The sequence below is a fragment of the Balaenoptera borealis genome, assembly GCF_965194805.1.
Source record: "Balaenoptera borealis genome assembly, chromosome: 2".
Taxonomy (NCBI): Eukaryota; Metazoa; Chordata; class Mammalia; order Artiodactyla; family Balaenopteridae; genus Balaenoptera; species Balaenoptera borealis.
The window spans coordinates 177,277,608-177,300,128 of record NC_138867.1 but is presented as its reverse complement, the minus strand read 5'-3'; the positions used below and the strand labels follow the sequence as shown (position 1 = coordinate 177,300,128).

The following is a 22,521-nucleotide window of genomic DNA, read 5'->3' as shown; positions in this document are numbered from 1 at the left end:
GAACAAACAAGACTGACTCCTGTTTCATAACTTTGATCACTATTTTCATCCACTTCTATCGTTTCAGATGTGTCCCCAACAGTTACACGATTCTCTGGGGGAGGGTCTGACCCCTGACACCGCATCCCTTTCTATGTTTATGGGATGAAGCTCTCCACCAGCCACCCATGGGCTGATGTCTTTGGGATAGGGGTCTGGTACCAAAAGGGTCAGAGGGATGAGGTCCAATAAAGTTGGGAGGGGGGAGTTTACAGGGTATGGAGGACAATGGCCTCTACTGGGGAATGAGAGATTTCCAGAGAAGAGCTCCCTCCCTGCCCCCTGGTGAGAGAAGCCAGGCCCCTTGCTGCCCATGGGGCCCATGTCCTGGAGGAGGGGGAGGACCACCTCAGGTTGGGGAGACTGAGGTTGTGTGCCGGGCCCCCTCCTTCCGCCGCAGCACGAAGTCTCCAGGGGCGGCTGGGCTCATTGCGTAGAAGACATTGGCATTGTCAGGAATCAGGAGCTCTGACCAGGTGTGGAGATGATGGTGAAAGGCCCACATAACCTCATACTTCCCTCACAAAGGACCTAGGTAACCTTCCACCATTCACCTTGGAGCCTGAACAAACGTGGGTCCCTTCAGCTAGTGCTAAGCCAACTTCATTCTCCTCTCTTTGTGAACCTAGACCACTTCCCACTCAAAGCCTGCACAACCTCATGTCTTCCCCCACCTCCAACCCCGTGAACCTGGGCAACCTCCTGCTATTTCCCCCTGGAGTCTAGACAACCTGCACTACAAGCTTGAACAAAGTCAGGCCACCCAGCCCAATCAATTTCCTGCCCACCCCACCCTTCCCCCGCAGCCAACTCCCAGCCAAGTTCATGCTGCTCTCACCATGAACTTGGACAACTTCTGACTTCCCACTTCCAGCCTGTACAACCCTCACACTTGACACGTGAACAACCTCATGTATCCTTCCTAATGTCCAGCCAACCTCACGTCATGCCCTTTAATATGTCACTCTCTGGTTTTTTTTTTGGCCACACTGTGGGGCTTGCGGGATCTTAGTTCCCCGACCAGGGACGGAACCCATGCCCCCTGCAGTGGAAGCATAGAATCCTAACCACTGGACTTCCAGAGAATTCCCTAGCATGTCAGTCTCTTGCCTCTCTCTCTTTTTTATTCCTACATTTTTTTCTCCATTTAAAAAACTTTTAAATTGAAGTATAGTTGATTTACAATGTTGTGTTAATTTCTTCTGTACAGCAAAGTGACTCAGTTATACATATGTATATGTATTCTTTTTCATATTCTTTTTGATTATGTTTTGTCACAGGATACTGAATATAGTTCCCTGTTGCCTCTCCCTCTTGAAAACTGGACAGCCTCCTACTCACCCGTACACTGCACGATCTCATGCTTCCCTACCCTGAATTTCAGTACCATGTGGCCCTCTCCTCGGCCAAGTTCAGGTAAATTCAGATCCCCATGCTGAGCCTGGCCAAACTCATTTCCCCTCAGATCCAAGCCCAGACCCTGCTTCAGTCTTGTGCTCCACCAGGTTGAGCCTGAATAACCTCATGATTCTACAAATTTAAGCCCAGATGACCTACACTCCCTCTCCACTGGACCCTGGACAATCTCATTTCCCCATAAATCCTAGGAAGTCACCTTTGGTGCCCGCTTCCCTCACACTGAGCCAGGACAACATCATGACCCCACCTAATGGAGGCACCAATATTTTTCTGCCTCTTACCCCAACCCTGCTTCATCTCACCCCTACTCTGTGCCAGAACCACCCCGGTCAGTCTGCCGCCCCCCCTCCTGAAGCTGCCCCCCAGCTCTGGCTCCAAGCTGTCCCTGCTCACCCCTGTCCCCAGGAAGGACTTGGAAGAGCTGATAGTCCCGGGCCCAGGGCTGGGCCACATTGTGCTTTTCCAAGGCTCGCTGCACCACGCTGGGGGCCTTGTCCTGACTAGTGAGCTGGGAAGAGAGGGCGGGAGGTGAGGGATGACAGCCCAAGCCCCAAGGGCAGGGCTGCCACCAGCAGGTCCCAGGCACAGCCCCTCACCAGGATGCTCCGATACAGATTTCCATGGTCATTGTCGATGCTGACTCGGATGACGCAGGCCTCTGAGCCCTGCTGCCCCGGGAGGGTGATGTGAGGGCCACTCGAGGGCAAGGCCAGGGTCTGGGGGCCTGGCAGGTCTGGGCTCAGTGGCAGCTGTAGGCAGTGGGGTGGGGGATGAGCGGTGAGGCCACGAGGCCCCTCCCTCATTGTACTCAACACGTCTTCCTGCACACCCCAAGCCTGGGACATGCAATTAGGGTACATAGACAAGCCCACATCTATGCAATCCCATCACATACAGACTTTCATGCCCTGTTACATGAATTCACACATGACTCATGTTCACACACAAGAAACCCTGTGTAACCAGAGAGCAGCGACTGCACCCATTTGCTCACAATTGTCGGATACGCACAAGCCCATGTCCATGAAAAACCCTGCACATGGTCCTGTGGATATTGTGGATATTCATGCCTGCATTTCCCCTCCAGGTATGCAAATTCCTAGGAAAATGCATATCTGTGCAAAAGTGGGTGATTGCACCCCAGAGTGCCTTGTGGGTAAGTGGAAGCTCTGGTCCAGATCTGAGCATAACTGATGGACAGTCCCTCAAACGGGGCCATGGAAATGCACATGGCTTCCTGGACGTATCCCTAGAGTGTTCAGCCAACTGTGTGCATAGTCTCCTGTGTACATACCTAGCCCCAAATCCTGTACACACACACACACACACACACAGAGAGCCCTGGGTGCCCGCAGTCCCACATGTACACATAGTCCTGGTACCTTGGTGCTGGGGCCCTGGGGCCCTGGAGAGGCCGGAGGACTGCCGGGAGGAGGGTCCCTGGTTCTAGGACTGGATGGGGGGGACGCTGGGGACAGACTGGGGGAGACGCAGAGTCTGAAGTGGGGTGGCTGCCCTGATCTCTGATCCTGTCCTCTGCAGCCCCTTTACCAAACGGGATTCTCACCTGGAGGTGGAAGATGAGGGATCCTTGGGACTCCCACCAGGGGATGAGCCCCTCTCTCGGGACAGCTTCCTGAAAATAGAGACAGGGGATGAGGCTGAGACCACACTCAGTCCCAGGAGCGGATACCATCTCTGCCCACGTCACTCCCCACATACTCCCTGAGACTCACGCACTGAGGCGCTTGGTGAGGCTGATTCGCCGCCGGATGCGTGGGGAGCTGGGGCAGGAGGCGGCCGGTGGCTCAATGACCCGGGAGATGCGGTAGCTGAGGGGTCAAGATGCAGACGGGATGGGGGGGTTGGGAAATGAGTTAGAATCAGTTGGGAGCTGGGTTTTGGGTGTGTGTGTGTGTGGGAACAGCCAGGGGTTGGGCACCCAATGTTGGGGTCAGGGTCATTACAGCTGCAGGGTCTTAACAGGGATGAGATGAGATGGCTTGGTTGGCAGGTCACACAGGGGTTTACAGAGCGGGACTGAGGAGTCAAATTGGGTCAAGGATAGAGTTCAAGGTCAGATAATCACTGAGGTCAGTTGTTAGGATCATGGATTCAGTAGAATGAAAAGAAACCATTGGGACAGTTGAGTTGGATGCTCTGACGTAAGAGTCAGTTGCTCAGAATTGGGGGTCAATGATTGGGCTCAGAGAGTCAGACGGGGGTTATGAATGGGGTCATGGGTCAGATCGGGCCAGAGGTGGGGGAAAAGAAAAGATGGGATGGTTGAATGGAATGGCCAGCTGCACGTTAAAGGTTGAAGTCAGAAAGTCAGATGGGTCAAAGTTTGGGGTCAGAGGTCAACTGGGGCCCTCGACTGGGCCGAAGACAATGCAAGGTGACAGGCTGGGTTGGGGGGGGGTGTCAGGGCTCAGGAGGGGGTCTTAGGAGGAGCTGGAGAGGTGCATGGGGGAGGTGGATCCAGTGTGTGATCCAGGGTCAGCGGGGGGGGGGTGGGGTGGGCAGGCCAGGCCGCGTGTTGGTCACCTCTGCTCCTCGCTGAGCTGGCGGTGGGTGCGCAGGGCAGCCAGGATGGGCAGGCGGGAGCTCAGGCAGTAGCTGTGACAGCGCCTCTGCAGCTGCTGGATGTGCGCCAGGACCTCCCACTCCTGAGGGGGTGGCCTCTGAGACCCCGCCCATGCTCAACCCCCATCCTGGACCACTCCCGCATGCCCACCCCAGTGCCCACTTACCTTCCTCCTCTTCTCAAAGTTGATGAGATCCCCCTGGGGGCAAATTTTGTCTCAACTGGAGCCTCCAGGGTCAAGGATCAAGGGTCAAGGTCAGGGGTTGGGATGTCAGGAGCCCCACTGCACTTAGGGGGCTGGGGTCAGGAGCACAGGCAGGGTCACGGGTGTGAGGTCAGGAGGCCCTCTGTGCTGAGGGTGAGTGACGCTGGGGTCAGGAGTCAAGGGTCAGGGCTCAGACCTCCAGCATGTCCGGCAGGGCTGTATCCAGCATAACCAGGTCCGTGAGAAAGGTGCCAAGGTAGGGGATGGGGCCTGGGGGCGGTTTCTGTGGCCCCCAGAGCTCCAGTCACTCTCAGCCATCACCGACCCCATCAGGCTCCACCCCCCACCCAGGATCCTGCTTGTCCCTCATCCCAAACCACATCACTCACTGAGGGCAGGCTTCCTGGGGGGGCATTCTCCTCGGTAGCCTCCTCCTGGGGGAAGGGGAACAACTGAGCAGTCCTGGGGTCTCTGTGACCCCTCCCTCGGGGAAGATGCCTCCATCACAAGCAGTTGTAAAGGCCATACCCAAGGGAAAGCGAACAGGGAGGGGGAGAGAACAGATAAGCAGCAGGGGGCAGGGCTCACTGGAGATGATGGGAGGTGGGGCTTGTGGGTGCCTTGGCCCCCAAGGCTGGCCTTAACACAGGTGAGAATCCTTGTACCTGGAGATCCCCCAGAAATGCCCTGAACCTTGTTGGCACATTTTTTTTTTTTTTTTCAGTTTTTCTTATCAAAGTCAAGTCCTTAGCAGAATTTTTTTTTTTTTTTCACACTTTGCTCTGACTCTGGCCTTCAGTGACCTTTCCCCTGTAACTTCTGGTATTTGTTGAATGAATAAATAAGGCAGCCACCAAGTGTGAGCTATAATGAGGGCAGCAGAGGGAGTAAAAACACAGGGCTGCCCACAGACAAGAGGAAGGTCATTCTCGAGGCATAGGGAAAGGACACTGAATGTTATGACAATGACAGGCAATGCCCTGCCGGGCCCTGAGTCCCCTTCCTGGGCCTGGGATCTGAGGGGTCCTCACCCATCTGTACCTGGGAGAGAATCTCTCTGCTGCTGAGGTGGTTGTTCTCATCGGAAAAAATCTGCGAAAGTTTCCTGAAAGTGGATAACGGTTCCCTGGGGGGACAGGAGAGGAGTCAGGGGTGGCCGCGGGGAGAGTCAGAGCTGGGATGAGGTGGGCAAGAGGTCCCGCGCCAGCGCCCCCCCACCCCCACCTTGCTCACCGGCTCACCGCACCCCAGCTGCGCTTGAGCCGGTAGATGGGGTTAGACTGCAGGGCGGACAGAATGGCGCGCAGGGAGGAGAAGTTCCGCAGTTCCCGGCAGCGCTGGGGAGCGGGGTGGGGGACGGCTGGTCACACCCCCAAGCCTGATCCCCAAGTATGATCCACCTTTGATCCCGTGACTTGTGACCCCAGGTTAGATCCTAACAGCCCCATATCTGACGAGCTACCCAGATTCAGCCTCCTCCCCCAGGGGCCCCCTCCTCCCCCTCCTCCCCCTCCCCAACCTGCAGTCCCAGCCCCTCCCCCAGCTGCCCCTCTATTCCCTTCCTCTGACCTTGGCTTCCCGTGTCCCCACTCCTTACTTCTCCCCGGGCCCCAGACGGACCCGTAGCATCTCTCCTAGACCCACACTCCTCCTCCCCAGCCCAAGTCTCACCCCAGGTGTCAACCTTCTTCCCCCTTCGCCTTGCCACGCCCCCACTCTCTTTCCCGGCCCCCATTTCTACTCTTCCTCTCTGCTCAGGCTCCTGCCCCGCTTCCATCCAGTCTCTTTCAGGACCTCTGCCTCCGTCTCTTGGCTTTGGTCCCTCCTCCAAGCCTATCCCCTCCCCAGTGCCCCCATCCCATCCGTATTCCTAGACCAGCCCCGCGTCCCTCTGCGGTCCCAGGCGCCAGTCCCGCCCAGCCACGTCCTAGACTTTCCCTTAGGCACCTCCCAGCCCCAATCCTCCGAGTATCCCCAGACCCCAGTCCTCGGCCTTCCGCCCGCCCCCGACCTCTCTGTGGCCTCGGTGCCCCACGCCCCCTTCCACCCACCACCCTCCGACAGGCACCTGCGCGATGCGGATCCACTTCTCTAGCCGCTGCGCCCTCTGCGGGGCGGCTAGGCCCGGCGACCCGAGCACCGAGCCCAGCACGCAGCCGGTCACTGTGTTGAACTGGGTCACAGTGGCGCGCACAGTGGAGGCGGTCCCTGTGGCCCCCGGCCGGTCCCGCTGCGACCACACGGAGCCCAGGCACTCGAAGGGCCGCACGCGCGAGAAGAGCTCCTGCGCGCGGGGGTTGGGGTGGGTAGGATCTGTGCTCAGCTGGGCCTCTCCCCCTTCCCCCTCCCCTACGCCCCGCCCCCTCCCGGCCGCGCCCAGCCGGGATCCTCACCGCATCCATCAGGGTCAGCTGCTCGGCCACGTCGTCTACACTGAAGTCCAGGAGCTCAGGACCTTCCCGCACGAGTCCTTCCACCTCTTCCAAGTAGCCTACCGGGGAGTCTGGACGGGGTATCTGGTCAACCCCTGGATGTCCTGAGGGAGCATTAGAGGGGGTTAAAAACTCTGAAGTTTGAATCCAGGACTGGCTGCGTGACCTTGGGCATCTGTGATCCTCACTTTTCTCATCTGTGAAACAGAGATCTCCTTGAGTGTTTTTAAGAACGTGAGAGCAGCAGTAACTGTTCATTGAGCATCCTGGGTGGATTAACGGGGAAATTTATACACTAACCCTGCGAGGGAGGTACTATTATGCACCTTTTTTAAGGGGGAAACTGAGGCAGGAATTTGCTCTAACTCACATCTTCAGTAAATGGCAGGGATCTGAAGCCAGGTGCTCAAAGGCTAGAATAGAAAATAGAGCTTTTCGACTTTGAACCTGTATTAAGATAGGATCCATCTGCCCTTTTCTGGTGGTTAGAGGTGGCATAACCTTGTGGTTAAGGAAAGGTTATAGTCTTAACGTCCCAAGTTCAAATCCAAACTGGTCCACCGGGGTGCTGTGCGAATTAAGCAAGACTTTAAACCTCTCTGTGCCTTGGTTTCTTCACCTGGATTTTTTTAAAATCAAATGAAATCACGCATACCAGACGGCTATAAAGTACTCAATAAATACGAATGATTTTTCCGAGGTGGCGTTCAATGGTGGCGCCCCCTAGGGGACATTTTGGAAGTTGAAATCTTGCCACAAGAGGGGCTAGGCACGCATAGTGAAGAATTGTGCCACCAGTCTCCAAATGTCCCTCCAAGAAATTTGTGTCCTTGAAAAACCTGTTTACAATACTTGACACCTAGAACTCAACTATCTTGCTCATAAACACTAATTATTTTGGTCTAGAAAGGCAAGGACTGTGAAAGTGTGGACTTTGTTTTGTACGGAAATGGCAAGTGTTGTTCACCACTTTGGAAACTGATGTCACCAACATCTATGCTGCTGCGTCTGTGTCGCCAGTGCACTCCCCTGCATTAGTTTCTGGCTGCCATATTCACCATGATGCTATGGCAGGTGAAGGCACTGAACAACTTCATCGTGTCTCCTGGTGAGGCATGCCCAGACATTGACATACCAACAAGTATAGTTGATTGTTGTGTAAATTGCTTTTGTTTTATTTCTCCTTCCTATTACAATTCCAGCATCACATTATTATTTTAAAATTATCTGTGTAAGTCTGTTTAATTATCTGTCTTTCATTTCGTATTAGGACAGGTGGCCATTGCAAAATATTACTTTATTTTTATTTTTTGGCTGTGCCATGCTGCATGCAGGATCTTAGTTCCTGGAACAGGAATCGAACCTGTGCCCCCTGCAGTGGGAGCTCAGAGTCTTAACCACTGGATCACCAGGGAAGTCCCGCAAAATATTAGTTTTTAAAAGTGAGCATAGGGGGAAAAATTAGCCATAAAAAGGAACGAAATTGGGTCATTTGTAGAGATGTGGATGGACCTAGAGACTGTCATACAGAGTGAAGTAAATCAGAAAGAGAAAAACAAATATTGTATATTAACGCATATATGTGGAATCTAGAAAAATGGTACAGATGAACCTGTTTGCAGGGCAGAAATGGAGACACAGATGTAGAGAACAAACGTATGGACACCAAGGAAGGAAAGAGTGGGGTGGGATGAATTGGGAGATTGGGATTGACATATATACACTAATATGTATAAAATAGACAACTAGTAAGAATCTGCTGTATAAAAAATAAATAAAATAAATTTTTTAAAAATCCCATAACTTGAGCACCAAAAAAAAAAAAAAAAAAAGTGAGCATAGGGGAAAAAAAATTGCACATAAATCTAATCAAACCTTTAGCTCTTACAGCAAATATGGTGAATAGAGGAACATGCTTCATGTCACCATGAGAAAGCTAACAGGTAAATGGAGAAGAATGTGAGACATTCCTCAGGACAAATGACCCATTATTTTTTCCTAATGCCATTAATCAAAAGACAAAGAGGAACTGTCATAGAAAAAAAGAGATCTAAGAAATGAACGCTTGGGACTTCCCTGGTGGCATAGTGGTAAAGAATCTGCCTGCCAATGCAGGTGACACGGGTTTGAGCCCTGGTCCAAGAAGATCCCACATGCCGCGGAGCAACTAAGCCCGTGCGCCACAACTACTGGGCCTGTGCTCTAGAGCCACAACTACTGAGCCCGTGTGCCACAACTACTGAAGCCTGCACACCTAGAGCCCGTGGTCTGCAACGAGAAGCCACCTCGATGAGAAGCCCGCACACCACAACGAAGAGTAGGCCCCGCTCACCTCAATTAGAGAAAGCCCGTGTGCAGCAACGAAGACCCAACACAGCCAAAAGTAAATAAATAAAATATATAAATTAATTTTTTTAAAAAAGAACACTTTAAATGGATTTTTTTTTTTCTGAGTAACTTTTTTTTTTTTTAATTTCATTTATTTATTTATTTATTTATTTATGGCTGTGTTGGGTCTTCGTTTCTGTGCGAGGGCTTTCTCTAGTTGTGGCAAGCGGGGGCCACTCTTCATCACGGTGCACAGGCCGCAGGTCTCTCAGTATCTCGGCCTCTCTTGTTGCGGAGCACAGGCTCCAGACGCGCAGGCTCAGTAACTGTGGCTCACGGGCCTAGTTGCTCCGCGGCATGTGAGATCTTCCCAGACCAGGGCTCGAACCCGTGTCCGCTGCATTGGCAGGCAGATTCTCAACCACTGCGCCACCAGGGAAGCCCTAAATGGATCTTTGGTTTTGAAAGAAAGAACTATTAAGAAGACAACTTGGGAACAATAGGGGGATTTGACTAGAGTATTTTTTGATATTGAGTAATTATTGCTGATTTCGTTGGAAAAGATTGTGGGCATGAAGGTTATATATATTTTAAAGTCCTTGTCAATTACCGGTGCGAACCGAAGTATTTGTGTGTGAAGGGACGTAAGTCTGGGATTTGCCTTCAAATCATCCTGAAAAAAATTTTTTTTTTGGTCAAATTGATAACTGTTGAAGATGAGTGATGGGTGTTTCAGTGTTCTTTATATTATTTCTCTCTACTTTTCTATATGTCTGAAATTTTCCATGGTAAAAAGTAACCCCCAAACAAGGATGTTAAGGTTCCCAGATCCTGGCATAAAGTCAGTGTTCAATAAACTGTTCATTTTCTCCTCTTACCTCAAGAACTCATAGCTTAGGGCAGCACTTTCAATAGAATTCTCTGCAGTGGTGGAAATATTTTCTACCTGTGCTGCCCGATGTGGTTACTGAGCACTAGAAATGTGGCCATTGTGACCAAAGAACTGATTTTAATTTTTATTTAATGTTAATTAAGTTCAATTTTAATAGCCACATGGGGCTAGTGGCTACCCCACTACCCTGTGCAGCTCTGATGACTTGGAATCAGCCCATGAAATCTTGAAGGCAGAGGAAGAAAGATACTTGGTAACCAGGAGGGAAGATGAAGGGATAAAATGTATATAAATAACTCTCACCAGGGGAGAGAAGTGGTTGCTACTTTGTAAAGCAGAGAGAAATGTGGCCAGTTTAAGGATTAAAGAATGGATTAGGGATATAAAGCTCTTGTGACAGGGATCAGATCAAACACAGATGGGTGAAAGATGATACTTTATAAGCAGGATGCAATTATTCAGTAGACAAATCCGTGTTGTAACTGACCCCTGGGGATAGAGCTGGGGGACAAGACCAATGGGCTCTATGCAGAAAAATAAGGCAGGTAATAGCACTCAGAGTGGGAGGCTGTATTTGTTGGGAGGGGACGTGAGAAGGCATGTCTGAGGAGATGACAACTGAAAAAAGATCTGAATGAAGTATGTGGATATTTTTCCTTCCCCCCAGAGCTCTCTACAACAGAGGTTGGCAAACGTGGCATGTGGGATCTTAGTTCTCCAACCAGGGATTGAACCCATGCCCCCTGCAATGGAAACGCAGAGTCTTAACCACTGGACCACCAGGGAAGTCCCAGCAAACTTTTCTATAAAGGGCTAGATAGTTTGCCGACACCCACTTTACTAGAAAATATCAGTATGATTTATTGTATCGATTTCATTATAAGTGGTAGATTCTAATAAGTAAGAATCTGTGATCACAACAGTAATGAAAATAATACTGTTAAATATTAAAAATAATTTGCCAAGCCCTCATTATTTGTTTATTTACTTGTCCACTAATTGTCTTCCCCAGGGAACAGGGAGCTCCTGTCCACTGTTATGTGCCCAGAGCCAGTGGCTAAATATTTGTTGAATGAATGAAGAAGCCAATGAGGTAAGTACTGTCATTGCCCCCATTTTGCAGATAAGGAAACTGAGGCTCAGAGAGGTGATTTTTCCAAGGTTGCACAGTCAGCAAATGGCAGAACTAGGATTTGAACCCAGGTCTCTGTAGCTCCTAAGGCAAGTAGTAATAGATGATTTGTAGCCAAAAACACAGGGTACTCTGACCCAATGAGGGACTATCTTTGTAGTTGGGATGTGTTGTGTGGGGGAGGTGATAGACAAATGCCAATACTTTAAACAAAGGGCTATTATCCCCATTTTACAGGTGGGGAAACTGAGGCTCAGACAGGGTTAAGAACCTTGCCCAAGATCTGTAGCTCCTCCGTGAGGGGAGAAGACCCCTGGGGGAGGGAGAATGCCTGTTCTGGACACTATCAGTTCCCCAACCTGCTCACCTGCCCATGTCTGGGACTGCTCCTCTTCTTCCTGCTGTGGCTCAGCGTCCTTCAGGAAATCTCCCAGCAGCTTTTCTGCCTCCCGGGCCTCAGCCCCTGATGGGGCTGCCCAGCCCAGAAAGGTGCAAACACTGCCTAGGTCCGAGTGGGCAGGGGGGTCCCAGAAATCCTGAGGGTAGTCCCGCAGCCAGGAGCCCAGCACTGACACCACAGCCCTGGCCAGAGGGGTGGGGCCTCAGAGCCCAGCCCAGAGTTCTGGACTTCTGGAGCCCCTACACTTCAGATCCTTTTGACCTCTATGCCCCCCCTGCCCACACCCGACGGGAGACAAACCTCAGGTTCTTGTTGAAGGTCAGATCTCTTCCCTCTGTCTTCTTGATCTCTACCCTGGAAAGACATCCCCCCTCCGCCATCAGGTGAAGAAGAGGGCGGCTGGAGGGGACTCAGGAGGAAGATTCTGGGGTTGGAGGGTGGGGTCCTAGTTCTAAACCGGAGGGAGCAGACGGAGTATCCAGGTGAAGGTCTGGGGTGGGAACATGAGAGTCTCCCGTTGGTACTGACCCCGGCGGCAGGGGCGGCGGCGGCGGTGGCAGGAGAAGGCCCAGCACGCGGGCAGTGGGCACAAAGGCCCGGTGGGTGGCCAGGAAGGCAGGCACGAAGCCTGGGTCCTGCTCGCGGTCTCCAGACACCAACTCCCGCGCCAGCCGCTCCAGCCGCGCTGCCCTCAGCGCCCGCACCTTGCTGGTGCGGTAATGGAGGAAGGTGTCGGCACCGGGGCTGGGGGCCTGCGGGGCAGGGTGACCGCAATGAGACACAGAGGAGTGGGCCCCAGCATCCCATTCCAATCATGTCTTTGGGAAGCACCGATCTTGCATCTGATCCTGTCCATTCTTCTGCATCCTGCCCCCTGAGTTCATTATTCTCCCCCATTGCACAATCGACCCCCGAAACCCGCCTGGAATATCCTCATCCGCCCAGGCCCAGCCCTGCCCTCTGCCCCATTTACAAGCCACCCCTACCTCACCCCCACCTCCGCCCCCAGGCTGCTCCCAGCTCTCCTGCCGCGCTTCACTGGCCCGTTCCCAGGCTCTCCGCCCCACCTCGCTCTCGCCCGGTCTCTTCTAAAGACCACTCCTCCTTCTCCAGCTCCGCCCCACTAAACCTGGCTTACCTAGGCCCTGCCGTCCAGTTCCGTCCCCAGGTCCTGCTAGTCACCTCGGCCTCACCTGGCTCCGCCTCCTCATCTACCCCACTCACCTGGCCGCCCCCAGGCTCCACTCCATTCTTACCCGGTCGCCTCTAAGCCCCGCCCCTCCTTCGGGCCCCAGTTCCTCCCCTCCACTCAGCCCCGCCCTCACCTGGTCGCCTTCCGCTCAGCTCCAGCCTCCTACCCCTTCCTCACCTGGGTGCCCCGAGGCCCTGCTCCCGGACTCAAGCGCTGACTGCGCTGCCGCCGCAGGGAGACACTATACACCGCGCCGTCCTCGGTCTCCTCGCCCCAGTCCTGCAGCGGCGCCTGGACGCGGAGGCGGGCTCAGGACGCCGCAGGGGGAAGGGTCCCGGGACCAGGGCCCCGCCTCTTCCGCGGACTCAAGCCTGATCCCTCCGGTTTTATCCCCCTTTGCCGGCCAGAGTCAGTGAGACTCGGGGCAGGGGCCCGGGCTCGGGAAGTCCCCTCGGCGTGTCGGGTACCCTCCTACCTAGTCATTGGGAGGATGGGGTGGCATTTGGGGACGTCCCAGGGTCCAGTCTTAACTGAGTCTGTCTCTAGTCCCTCCCGCAGATGCGCTCAGAGACACTCCCCCCACCAATCATCCCTAAAAGGAACCAGCCACTTCACTGGGTCAGGGGCCGGGAGGCCAGAGGTAGGGACTCCCAGGCTGTTGTTCCGAAGGGTCCGATTTGAGGGGAGAGAGGATCCAAGGGGCGGTCGGGGACCTGGAGTTTCTGGACTTGAGGGTCGCCAGGGATGTGGGGTCCTGGGACCCCAGGTCCCCTTACCAGGGCGAGCTCCTTGCTCGTTGTCCGCTCCATGGTCCGCTCCCGTCCCGCTCTGCCGCTCGGCTGAGTGAAGCGGAAGGGCCGGTCGGGGAGCAGTGGCCGGGAGTCGGGCCGGCGGGGCGGGGCGGCCGGGCAGCGCGGGGGCGGGGCGGGGTGGACCCACGGCTCGCGGTTGCCCCTGCCAGACCCCAGCGCCCGGCCCAGGGCCCTGGGGAAGAGGTCCGAGCTCTCCGGATAAATGTGTATCAGTCTGAGCCCGGGAGAAAGGACACCTCTCTCTCTCCCAGGGGAGGGCTCTTTTTTGGGTCCCCAGGTGTGGAGGAGCTAATGTGTATAGCTAAGTGGGGTACAGGTCTGCGTCCTCAGAAGGAGAGTCCGCTTGCTCAGACGGGGAGGGTTGGTCCTTCCCAGGTGTGGAGGTATTTCTCATTTCTCTGGAGGGGCGGAGGGAGCTCAATCTGTGTCCCTAGCTTATGGGAGTCATCACTCCCCAGGTCGGAGGGGGCTGAATCTGTGGCCCTGGTTTGAGGGGCAGCCGTTTATGGGGTGGTGCCGGATCAAGGAGAGGCGAATACTCAGGGGGCTGGTGGTTGACCTTTAATGCGCGATTCCGAGGCCGGCGCGGACCAGCATGGGGAGATTTACTGTGGGAACGTCCGGCAGCCCAGCCCCCTTCTCTACTCCGGGCATCGCCCGCCCGCCCGCTCTGCTCCCTTGTCCGGGCCGCGTTCAACCCTTGAAGGGGCCCTGTGGGCCCGCCGCTGGGCCCAGAGGGGTTTGGGGGCTCCGCAGGGGTCCGGAAACGCCAGGTGGGCGCGAGGGCGAGTCTAGGACTTCCGCGAACGACCGCGCCTCTTGCTGCGGGATTCGATTAATTTCTGGGAACGCATTTTGAGCGCCGCGCGGGTCACCACGTCGTTGTCTTCGTCCTCACTCTCCTCTTCGTCTGCAAAGGGCGATGAGGGGATCAAGGTTCCCATTCCCGGCTCAGATGTTCCTTCCCAGCCTTTACCATCCCACCACCACCTTGGCCCTAGGTCCGGCCCCTGACCACCTCCCAATGCTCTGCTTGGGCCCCCGGCCCCGCCCCCTTTCCTTGCCCGTACTGACCGAAGAACCTGTCCTTGCGACCGGCAACAGGCAGGGCGATGCGGGTGTTGTACATCGGCAGCTTTCCCTCTAGGCTGGAGTAGAACTGGGGGAGGGGGGAGCGGGAAAGAAGAGTGTGAGTGGGCAGAGGTTGCAGCGAAGTCCGTTCCCCCTCCTCCCCACCCCACTCTGAGACATAACCTGATTCCATTCAGCACCTCTGCCCACTCCTGTAAAGTTTTCTTTGGTCGCTGCTGCGTCATTTGTTCTCAGCGTGCATCCTGACACCCACCCCCCCTCCCCCCCCAGGCCCGCTCGTGGTCTCTAGGTCCCACCTCTTGTCCTCTCGAGGCCCGACCCTTGATCCCCCCAGCCTTGACCTCTGGCCCGCCAGGGCCCTCTGGAAACTCTCGTGGTTCATCCCTAGCTCCTTAAACCTCACGCCTTGTCCCTAAGGCCCATTCCCGGCCCCTCGGCCTCCTCTCTGGTCTCCAGGGGGATGCCCCGACCCCCTGGTATTCCGCCCCAGCCCCTGCACCCTCAGCCCCACCCCCTGGCTGAAGGAGTACCTCGCGGTCGGCGATGTGGCGCAGCATCTCTGGCACGTTGTGGTTCTGGAGTTGCGCCTGTAGCTTCAACAGTTTTTCCTCCACGAGGCCCAGGAGGTTGGGCAGATAGTCACCTGCCTTGGGATCCAGCTCCTTTCCTGCGAAGCGGCCGGCCTCCTGCACCCGGGGGCGGAACCAGGTGAGTTGGGAGGGGGCGGGGCCTCTGGGGGCAGGGTCCACCCAGGGGCGGGGCTTTTCCTCAGGAACCAGGCCTTTGAAGTTAGGGGCCACCAACCAGAGTGGTGCTATCCTCTGTGGGGTCGGGACTCTGTGGTCAAGGGCCATGCTTATGAGGCAATTGCCTCTGAATTCCAGAGACCCAAGCCAAGGGATGGGGGGCGGGGGGAGTCTTTTAGTGGGAGGGCAGGGATACTAACTGGAGAGAGGCCATTGCCGGATGACCTTAAGAAATGGGATTCTGCTGCGGGCAGGGTGGGGCTTCTCTTGTCTGTGGTCGCTCCAGGATTGGAGCGGGGTCTCTGAAGTTTTGGGTGGGTGTGTGTATGTGTGTGTGGGGGGGCTAAGTGGGACTTTCCCATGGGGGCGGGACTTGAAATGGGACAGGGTCTCTAAAGTCCTGGGCCTCTTGAGGAGTAAGGGGGTGCCCCCTGAGACGTGGGGTGGAGACTCAGGAGTGGGTTGAGGCTTCCCCTGTGTCCAGGCCTCTCATGTCCTGGACAGGGCCTGCGGTGGGTTCTCTTGAGCGGTCTACGGGGCAGAACCCCACAGCTGCGTGCTGGCACCGCCTCTCACGTCTTGCGGGGCTTCCTCGTGGGCGGGGCCTGCCACTAGGACGTGGTTCAGTTTGCCAGCCAGGTGTTCCAGGCCCTCTTTGGTCATTTGCATTGCCCGCATGGCAAGCTCCAGCCGATCCTGTGTGTCAGCCCGCCGCTGCTCCTCCGCCTTGATGCGTCCCTGCAACTCGACTTGCAGCTTCTGCTCGCTGCGGGGGGCAGGGAGGCCGCCACTGGAGCTCCACCGACCCCGCAGGCCCCACTCTCGCCCTCGGGCACCCAGGACCTCACCTCACCAGCACGGTCTCCCCTGAGTACTTGAGGTCTTCGAGCTCCCGCTGCAGCCGCTGCTTCTCTTGCTTCAGTCGCATCAGCGTCTGCTCGTTCTCGCTTTTGAGCGTCTCCAACTGCGTGAAGGTGTCGCCCTGTGCCAGGAACTGCCGCACCACCGCCTGGGGGCCGCGCAGCCCGAGTCAGAGCCAGGGCTGGGGCAGGCAGGGGTGCACTCCTCCTTCTCCCCCCCCCTTCTTTCCCCCGGGCACGCAGGACAAGTGGCTGAGATGATGGCTTCTGCATAATGGTGTTTAGACGCTCTGTGAGTCTGACCCAGGGCTGCCTCGAGGGGGTGCAACCCCGAAGAAATGATTTTTGCGGGCCCTTCCTTGTCTATATAAGGAAATTGAATCAGCCAAAATCGGATTGCGGGGCAGTGATAGTGAGCACAGCTGTTTTCCAAAATCAACATCAGCAACGTTCTGGCAGCGAATCTTGCCCACTCCCGTGAGGAAATACGGCCGGGAAAGGCGCCTGGCCACAGTGCTCCAGATGACCCCATATGTCCAAGTCCTGGAACTCCTCGGAGGCTACCCCATAGGGGGAGGAGTGGGTTGGAGAGCGCCGTAAGTGGAGAAACCCGACAGGGATCCAGGGGAATTAGTGTTCACCAGCTGGGGACATAAAGTCTTAGAAAATTTCAAGGAAGACGCTGCCAAGCGTGGGCCCCAGAGCAAGGGCCCAGTTTCTCTGGGATTGAGGCTGGCACTGGGCATTTTACTGCGCCCAGACCCTGCTACGGGTGCTGGAGACACAGCAGAGAGAAAACACTCATAGTTCTCCTAGAGCTGATATGTCAAAGACGTCAGCACCAGTGTAAGCAGGAACAGAAGAGGACGATGGCCAGTGTAGATAACTCGTGTGGGTTTTGCTGAGAGAGGTAGCGGAGAAATGAGGCAGTAGCTGGAGGAAGAAGGGGTGTCTTTTGTGTGCTGAGGAACTGACCCGGCAAAAAGGCGAGGCTGGGTGTGTTGGCTTCCCAGGCTCAGCTCGGGCATCTGGGAGCTGGGAGGGCCGAGGGCAGCACTCACGTGCGTTTCCGCCACGCCGGTGGCGTCCTTGACCTTGCCGAAGAGCACGTCCATCTGGTACATGTCCCAGCGCCGCCGCAGCTCCTCCTCTTTGGAGTGCACGCTGTCCTGGAGCCTGTCGTCGGACTGCAGCAGCACCTGCTCGCGCTGGGTCTGCTGGTGGGTTGAGGTCAGGGCCGGCGTCAGCTCGCAGACAAGGGCTTAGGGCCGAGGCCGCGGGGGTTGGGGAAGTATCCGCACTGGAGTACGGGAGGGGGTGGGGCCCAGGCGTGGGTAAGGGCACCCAGGCAGGGGTCAGGAGTGCTTGACGGGGCCTTGGTCGAGAAAGGGAGGCCTCAGAAGCAGCGCAGAGGGACGGGGGTCCAGGGTGCGGGGGCGGGGCCTGTCGGGTAAGGGGCGGGTTAGAGGCAGGATCAAATTTCCGACACAGGCGAGTCTTGTGGGGAAGGAGGAGGATCGACCTGAGAGTAAGGGGAGGGCTGGAGGGCGGGGTCAGGGATGTGAGACGAGCCCTGGCATCTAGTGGAGATGGGGGCGGAGTCAGGAGAAACGTCAGAACTGCCGAAGGGTCTAGGGCCTGGGCCGACGTTGTGGCGCGGCCCCGGACCCAGTAGGGCCGCATCTAAGCAGGAGCAGGCTGGGGTCGTCGCAGCCCCGTACCCCTGGTGCGCCCACCTTGCGCTCCATGCGTTCGTTCTGCAGTTTCCTCTCCTCCGCGCGCTTCTTGTACTCTGTTAGGTAGCGTTCGCGCTTTTTGCGCTCTCGGAACACTGTCTCTTCCAGATGCTGCAGCTGGTTCTAGAGGGTGGGAAAGGGGGACAGCAGGACCTGCTGGCACCTATCCGGGATCTGGGCCAGAGCCGCAGGCCCAACTCTAGACAGCTGGGTCAGGCTGTGGGGTCCTGGGAGAGAGATGGGATGGGTTCCGGGACAGCTGAGGTTCAGATGCTGGGACCAGAAGACCATGGCGGCATCGGGGGTCGGGGGGCAGGACCCCCCCCCCAGGACCCAACGGGCTGGCACCTTGGCGATGTCCCTCGCATTAAGCGCCTCCTGATTCACTAGGTTCAGTTCCTCCAGCTCGTGTTTCGTTCTCACCACCTCAGCCTCCATGAAGTCCAGCCGGTTCTCCAAGCGGAGGCTCTCCTCCTGGGGCATGAGGGATGAGGCAGGCCTGTGACCGCTGTCCCTAACAAGGCTGGCCCTCCCACTTGCCACCTCCCACCCCCAGTCGCCCTGGTCCCTACCTGTAGATAGGCCTTGAGCTGCAGGTACACATTGGTGATGTGTTCGGCCTCCTCCACCTTCATCTGGGCCTTCTCCAGGCGGTTCTCCAGGTTCCGCATGGTCTAGAGAGAAGCAAGGCTGGGCTGGGTCCCTTCCCTCCTCAATTCCTCCCCCAGGATCAAGGCCTCTGCAGACCTCACTGGCCCCACCTTGGCCACCTCTGTGTTGCTATCTTTCGCCTCTGCCATCTCCAGCTCACGCAGACTGTGCTGCAGCTGGAGCTCCTCCAGCCACTTCTGTCGCAGCCCCAGCTGGTACCGAAGAGCATTCAGCTGCTTCACCTTCTCACTCAGCCGGCGGTCCAGGTGCTCCAGGGCCTGCTGAGGGAGGGGAGCAAGAGCAGGGGCCTGAACCCCTCACCTAGTCCTTCCTTCCTTCTCATATATCTTTCTTTTTTTTTTTTTTTAATTTTATTTATTTTTTGGCTGTGTTGGGTCTTTGCTGCGGTGCGTGGCCTTCTCATTGCGGTGGCTTCTCTTGCTATGGAGCATGTGCTTTAGGCACGTGGGTTTCAGTAGTTGTGGCTTGCGGGCTCAGTAGTTGTGGCTTGCGGGCTTAGTTGCTCCGTGGCATGTGCGATCTTCCTGGACTAGGGATCGAACCCGTGTCCCCTGCATTGGCAGGCGGATTCATAACCACTGCACCACGAGGGAAGTCCCCCTTCTCCTATATCTTGGTTCTCATCTCCCCTGACTCTTAGTAGCGTCTGACCTGGTTGATCCCCCTCCTCCTGCAGATTCTCCTTTTTTGTGGCTTCCAGGACCCCCACTCCTTGGTTTTCCACCCACCTCCCTGGTTGCCCCTTCTCCATCTCCTTTGCCTTTGAAGAGGCTCTTCTCTCCTCTGACCAACCTTAGCCCCTTGGGGATCCTATCCAGTCTCAGGGTTTCAAAAGTCACATACACACTGAAGACACCCCAATTCAGCCTCCCTCCTGAACTGCAGGCTCGTATATCCATATCTACACTGCCTTCCAGATGTTTCCACAGGCAGCTGAAAACCATCGTGTCCAAAACTATGTCCTTGATCTTTCCTCAAACCTGCCCTTCTCGAATCTTCCCCATCTCAGCTCATGGCAGCTCCACCCTTCCAGGTGCTCAAGTCCCAAACCTTGATGTCATCCTCACCTTCTCTTTTTCTCTCCCACCCGCACCCAGTTTGTTAGCAATTCTCTGTTCTATTTCAAAGGTTCCTCCAGAGAGATCTCTTTCTTCCTATTTCTACCCCTTTTGTCCTAGTGCAGCCAACCCCATCTTTCACCTGGTTGACCTCCTCCTGGCTTCTATTCCTGCTTCCTCACAGCCCATCTTCCATTTCTCTGATTCTTAGTATAAAATCTGCACTCTTGCAGTGAAGGCTGCTGCAGAGTTCTGCCCCTGCTGACCTCCCTGACCTCACCTCCTACAGAGCCCCCCTCACTCACTACCATCCCGCCACACTTACCTCCTTTGTGTCTCCAACACTCTACTTTTGTTCCTACCCTAGGGACTTTGCACTTCCTATTCCATCTGCCTGGAACGCTTTTCCCCAGATCATTACCTGCCTGTCCCATTCTCAGCTCAAATATCACCTTCTTAGAGAAAGTAAAGACCCCCATCCTGCAGTCTAAAAGGCAAACCCCTGCCCCCATCCATCTCTAGTTAAGTCAGTCTGTTTTATTTGTTTCTCTTGTCACCACTGGGAATTACTTTGTTTCTGTATTTGTTGTTCTTTTTTTTTTTTTTTTTGGGTGGGGGGGCGTCTGTTTTCTCCACCAAGATATGAGATTTTGGGGAGTGGGGACATGGTCTGTTTTTTTCACCTCACGGTGACCAACACCTAAAACCATGCCAGGCACATGGTAGGTGCGTGATAAAGATTTAGAAATAAATGAGTGGCGCCAGGCGTGGAGAAGGGATTGGAGAGGCGAGATAGTGAGCAGGGAGGCCAGTCGGGTGGGGACCCAGGCTGGAAATGAAGGGAGATGGTCAGTGGAATGGGAGTGGGGCAAACCTGGCCTGTCCTGTTCTTCAGGTATGGCTTCTCTGATTTCCATTCCCGAATCACTGCCTGGATCACTTTCTCATCTCCCTGCAGAGAGAAGAGCCCAGTCACACTACTGATTCAGGCCACTTCTACTTGGGGTGTTGCTCTGCCCCTGGAGCTGCTCCCGTCCCCTGGAGCCTCTTCAACCTCACCTGGAGCAGGTCTGTCAACTGTAATTGCAGCGCCCTGGTCTCCTCATGGAGCTGCTTGATGGTCTCCTGATTCTTTTTGATGTTCCACTGGGTGCTCTCATAAAAAGCCTTCCGGTCACCCTCTGGGGTCATGTTAGGTGGGCAGGCAGAAGCAGAGCATCATGGGAAGGGGGGACTTCCCAGAGGGAAGACCTTTTAGTAATTGTCAACCTAACATTGTAACAGTATTTCACTTTGAGCATTTGTTATGTGTTGGATGCTGGACTAATAATTTTCTAGGTATCAAACAGCGTGTGCCAATAGGTACATATCTATATACATATTATACCCATTTTATGCATGAGGAGACTCAGGCTTTTTAGATCGTTCAAGGTCACAAGCAGTTGGACTCCCCAGCCCATACCTTCAACCACTATGCAAAATTATCTCCTAATAATAAAACAATAATGGTTTATACCAGGATTTCCCAACCTTGGCAAAACTGACTTTTGGGATGGATAATTATTTGCTGTGGTGAGCTGTCCTGTGCATTGTCAGATGTTGAGCAGCATTCCTGGCCTCTACCCACTAGATGCCAGTAACCCCCTCCCCCCCAGCAATGTGACAAACCAAAATGTCTCCAGACATTGCAAAATAGCCCTATTCCATTGAGAACTACTGGTTCACACTTTATAGTGTTACTATGTGCTAGGCACTGTTCTAAGCACCTTACACATTTCAACTACCTATAAGGTTGTACTGTTATTATCCCCATTTCATGGTTGGACTGAGAGCAATTAGGTTACTCTTAGTCCCTGAAAGTCAAACAATTAGTATATGTAGAGCCAGGATTTGAACCCAGAAAATCCAGCTCTAGAAATCTATGTTCTTTACCACTCCATGCATGATAGAAGAGTTGAAATTACATAAAAGTATGAAATGCAGTCCAGTCAGTTCTGAGCTCAGGAAAAATTTTACAAGAAAGATGAAGAAAACCATGAACAAGTATGAGTTTTTGCCTCCAGAAACTGGCCACTGGATGAACGCCAGTGAAACGCTCCTGCCAGGTCGGAGGACTGTTGACTCTTGACCCTTCTGTGCCCTCTGGAGCCATCTTACCTAACAGTTGTATCTTCCTTTGTAACTCAGCCACCTGCGTGTGCACAGCGGACTTCCCCTCGCTGGCGTGGAAAGGTGCCGCCTTGGAATGGAGTGAGTGCCAGGCCTGCACTGAGCCCTTGCCTCGAGGGTGGTAGGGCTTGATCTGAGCCTGACTGCCCTTGACTTTGGAGGGAGCTGCAATCTGGTCCTGAGAAGGCATGGCGTTGGCGGAGGCCCCCCAGCACAGGGGAGACGTCATGATTGGGTTGAGGCCAAGAATCCCTGGGGGTTAGGGGATCCACTAGGAATTGCCTCTGTCCGGGATCTGTCAGCTCCTGTTCCTCGGGCTCTGGGAATGCACTTGTCTACCGCTTGGTGGGGCCTCGCAGCATCTCCGGTTGCTAGGTAACCTTCTCCGCCTCCCTCCAGCGCTCCCAAGGAAATCGCCTGCATTCCAATCTACGGCTCTCATTGGCTGACGCCGAGCTGAGGGGCGGTCCCAATAGGGGACAGAGCGGACCAGCTCCTCAGAAAGATGGGGGAGGGTACTTTGGAGTCACGTGCTCATCCCTTTTCCTCCCCACCCCTCCACCCCAACCCCGCCGAGGCGGTTCGCGGGCGTTTTTCAGGAACTTTCTGTTCCGGCTGCAGAACCCGACACTCCCAAGATGGAGGCCCCTTGCGCCGCCATTAAGCGCTAACCTTCAGAACTATTCCCTTTAAGGCTTCACAGTCCTATCCAAGATGGCCGTCTCGGTTCCGGCCCCGCCACTTGCCACT

General features: G+C 55.1%; 2 protein-coding genes and 1 long non-coding RNA gene across 12 annotated transcripts; 1 reads left to right on the top strand and 2 right to left on the bottom strand.

Moving 5' to 3' along the window:
• Positions 1 to 22: 22 nt before the first annotated feature.
• On the bottom strand, positions 23 to 13,510 carry RGL3 (ral guanine nucleotide dissociation stimulator like 3). Of its 5 annotated transcripts, none has more exons than XM_082378851.1 (19): positions 13,403 to 13,510; positions 12,804 to 12,917; positions 11,963 to 12,186; positions 11,735 to 11,788; positions 11,402 to 11,616; positions 6,644 to 6,786; positions 6,319 to 6,534; positions 5,484 to 5,587; positions 5,292 to 5,376; positions 4,640 to 4,684; positions 4,447 to 4,533; positions 4,212 to 4,244; positions 4,006 to 4,127; positions 3,195 to 3,290; positions 3,026 to 3,094; positions 2,841 to 2,937; positions 2,055 to 2,207; positions 1,852 to 1,966; positions 23 to 601 (listed from the first exon to the last, which is right to left on the bottom strand). In XM_082378851.1, the coding sequence occupies exons 1-19, from the start codon at positions 13,433 to 13,435 to the stop codon at positions 549 to 551; spliced, it is 2,058 nt and encodes a 685-aa protein (XP_082234977.1). In that variant the 5' UTR covers positions 13,436 to 13,510; the 3' UTR covers positions 23 to 548. The 5 variants fall into 5 exon arrangements, with proteins under 5 accessions (XP_082234977.1, XP_082234976.1, XP_082234978.1 ...); XM_082378850.1 differs by having other exon boundaries at positions 23 to 507; XM_082378852.1 differs by lacking the exon at positions 4,447 to 4,533 and having other exon boundaries at positions 23 to 507.
• LOC309622772 lies at positions 6,798 to 21,885 on the top strand. Of its 2 annotated transcripts, none has more exons than XR_014241123.1 (3): positions 6,798 to 10,995; positions 20,561 to 20,670; positions 21,790 to 21,885. It is a non-coding gene; the product is annotated as an uncharacterized lncRNA (long non-coding RNA). The 2 variants fall into 2 exon arrangements; XR_014241124.1 differs by lacking the exon at positions 6,798 to 10,995 and adding an exon at positions 17,268 to 17,356.
• Positions 13,985 to 22,396, bottom strand: ODAD3 (outer dynein arm docking complex subunit 3). 5 transcript variants are annotated; one of them, XM_082378855.1, is made up of 13 exons: positions 21,760 to 22,396; positions 20,662 to 20,783; positions 20,477 to 20,554; positions 18,634 to 18,804; positions 18,445 to 18,546; positions 18,221 to 18,346; positions 17,873 to 17,995; positions 17,198 to 17,353; positions 16,125 to 16,285; positions 15,833 to 16,042; positions 15,061 to 15,220; positions 14,513 to 14,597; positions 13,985 to 14,348 (listed from the first exon to the last, which is right to left on the bottom strand). In XM_082378855.1, exons 1-13 carry the CDS (start codon positions 21,998 to 22,000, stop codon positions 14,230 to 14,232), a joined length of 1,854 nt encoding a protein of 617 aa, XP_082234981.1. In that variant the 5' UTR covers positions 22,001 to 22,396; the 3' UTR covers positions 13,985 to 14,229. The 5 variants fall into 5 exon arrangements, with proteins under 5 accessions (XP_082234981.1, XP_082234983.1, XP_082234982.1 ...); XM_082378857.1 differs by having other exon boundaries at positions 15,061 to 15,216; positions 15,853 to 16,042; XM_082378856.1 differs by having other exon boundaries at positions 17,198 to 17,350.
• Between the last annotated feature and the right edge of the window lie 125 nt (positions 22,397 to 22,521).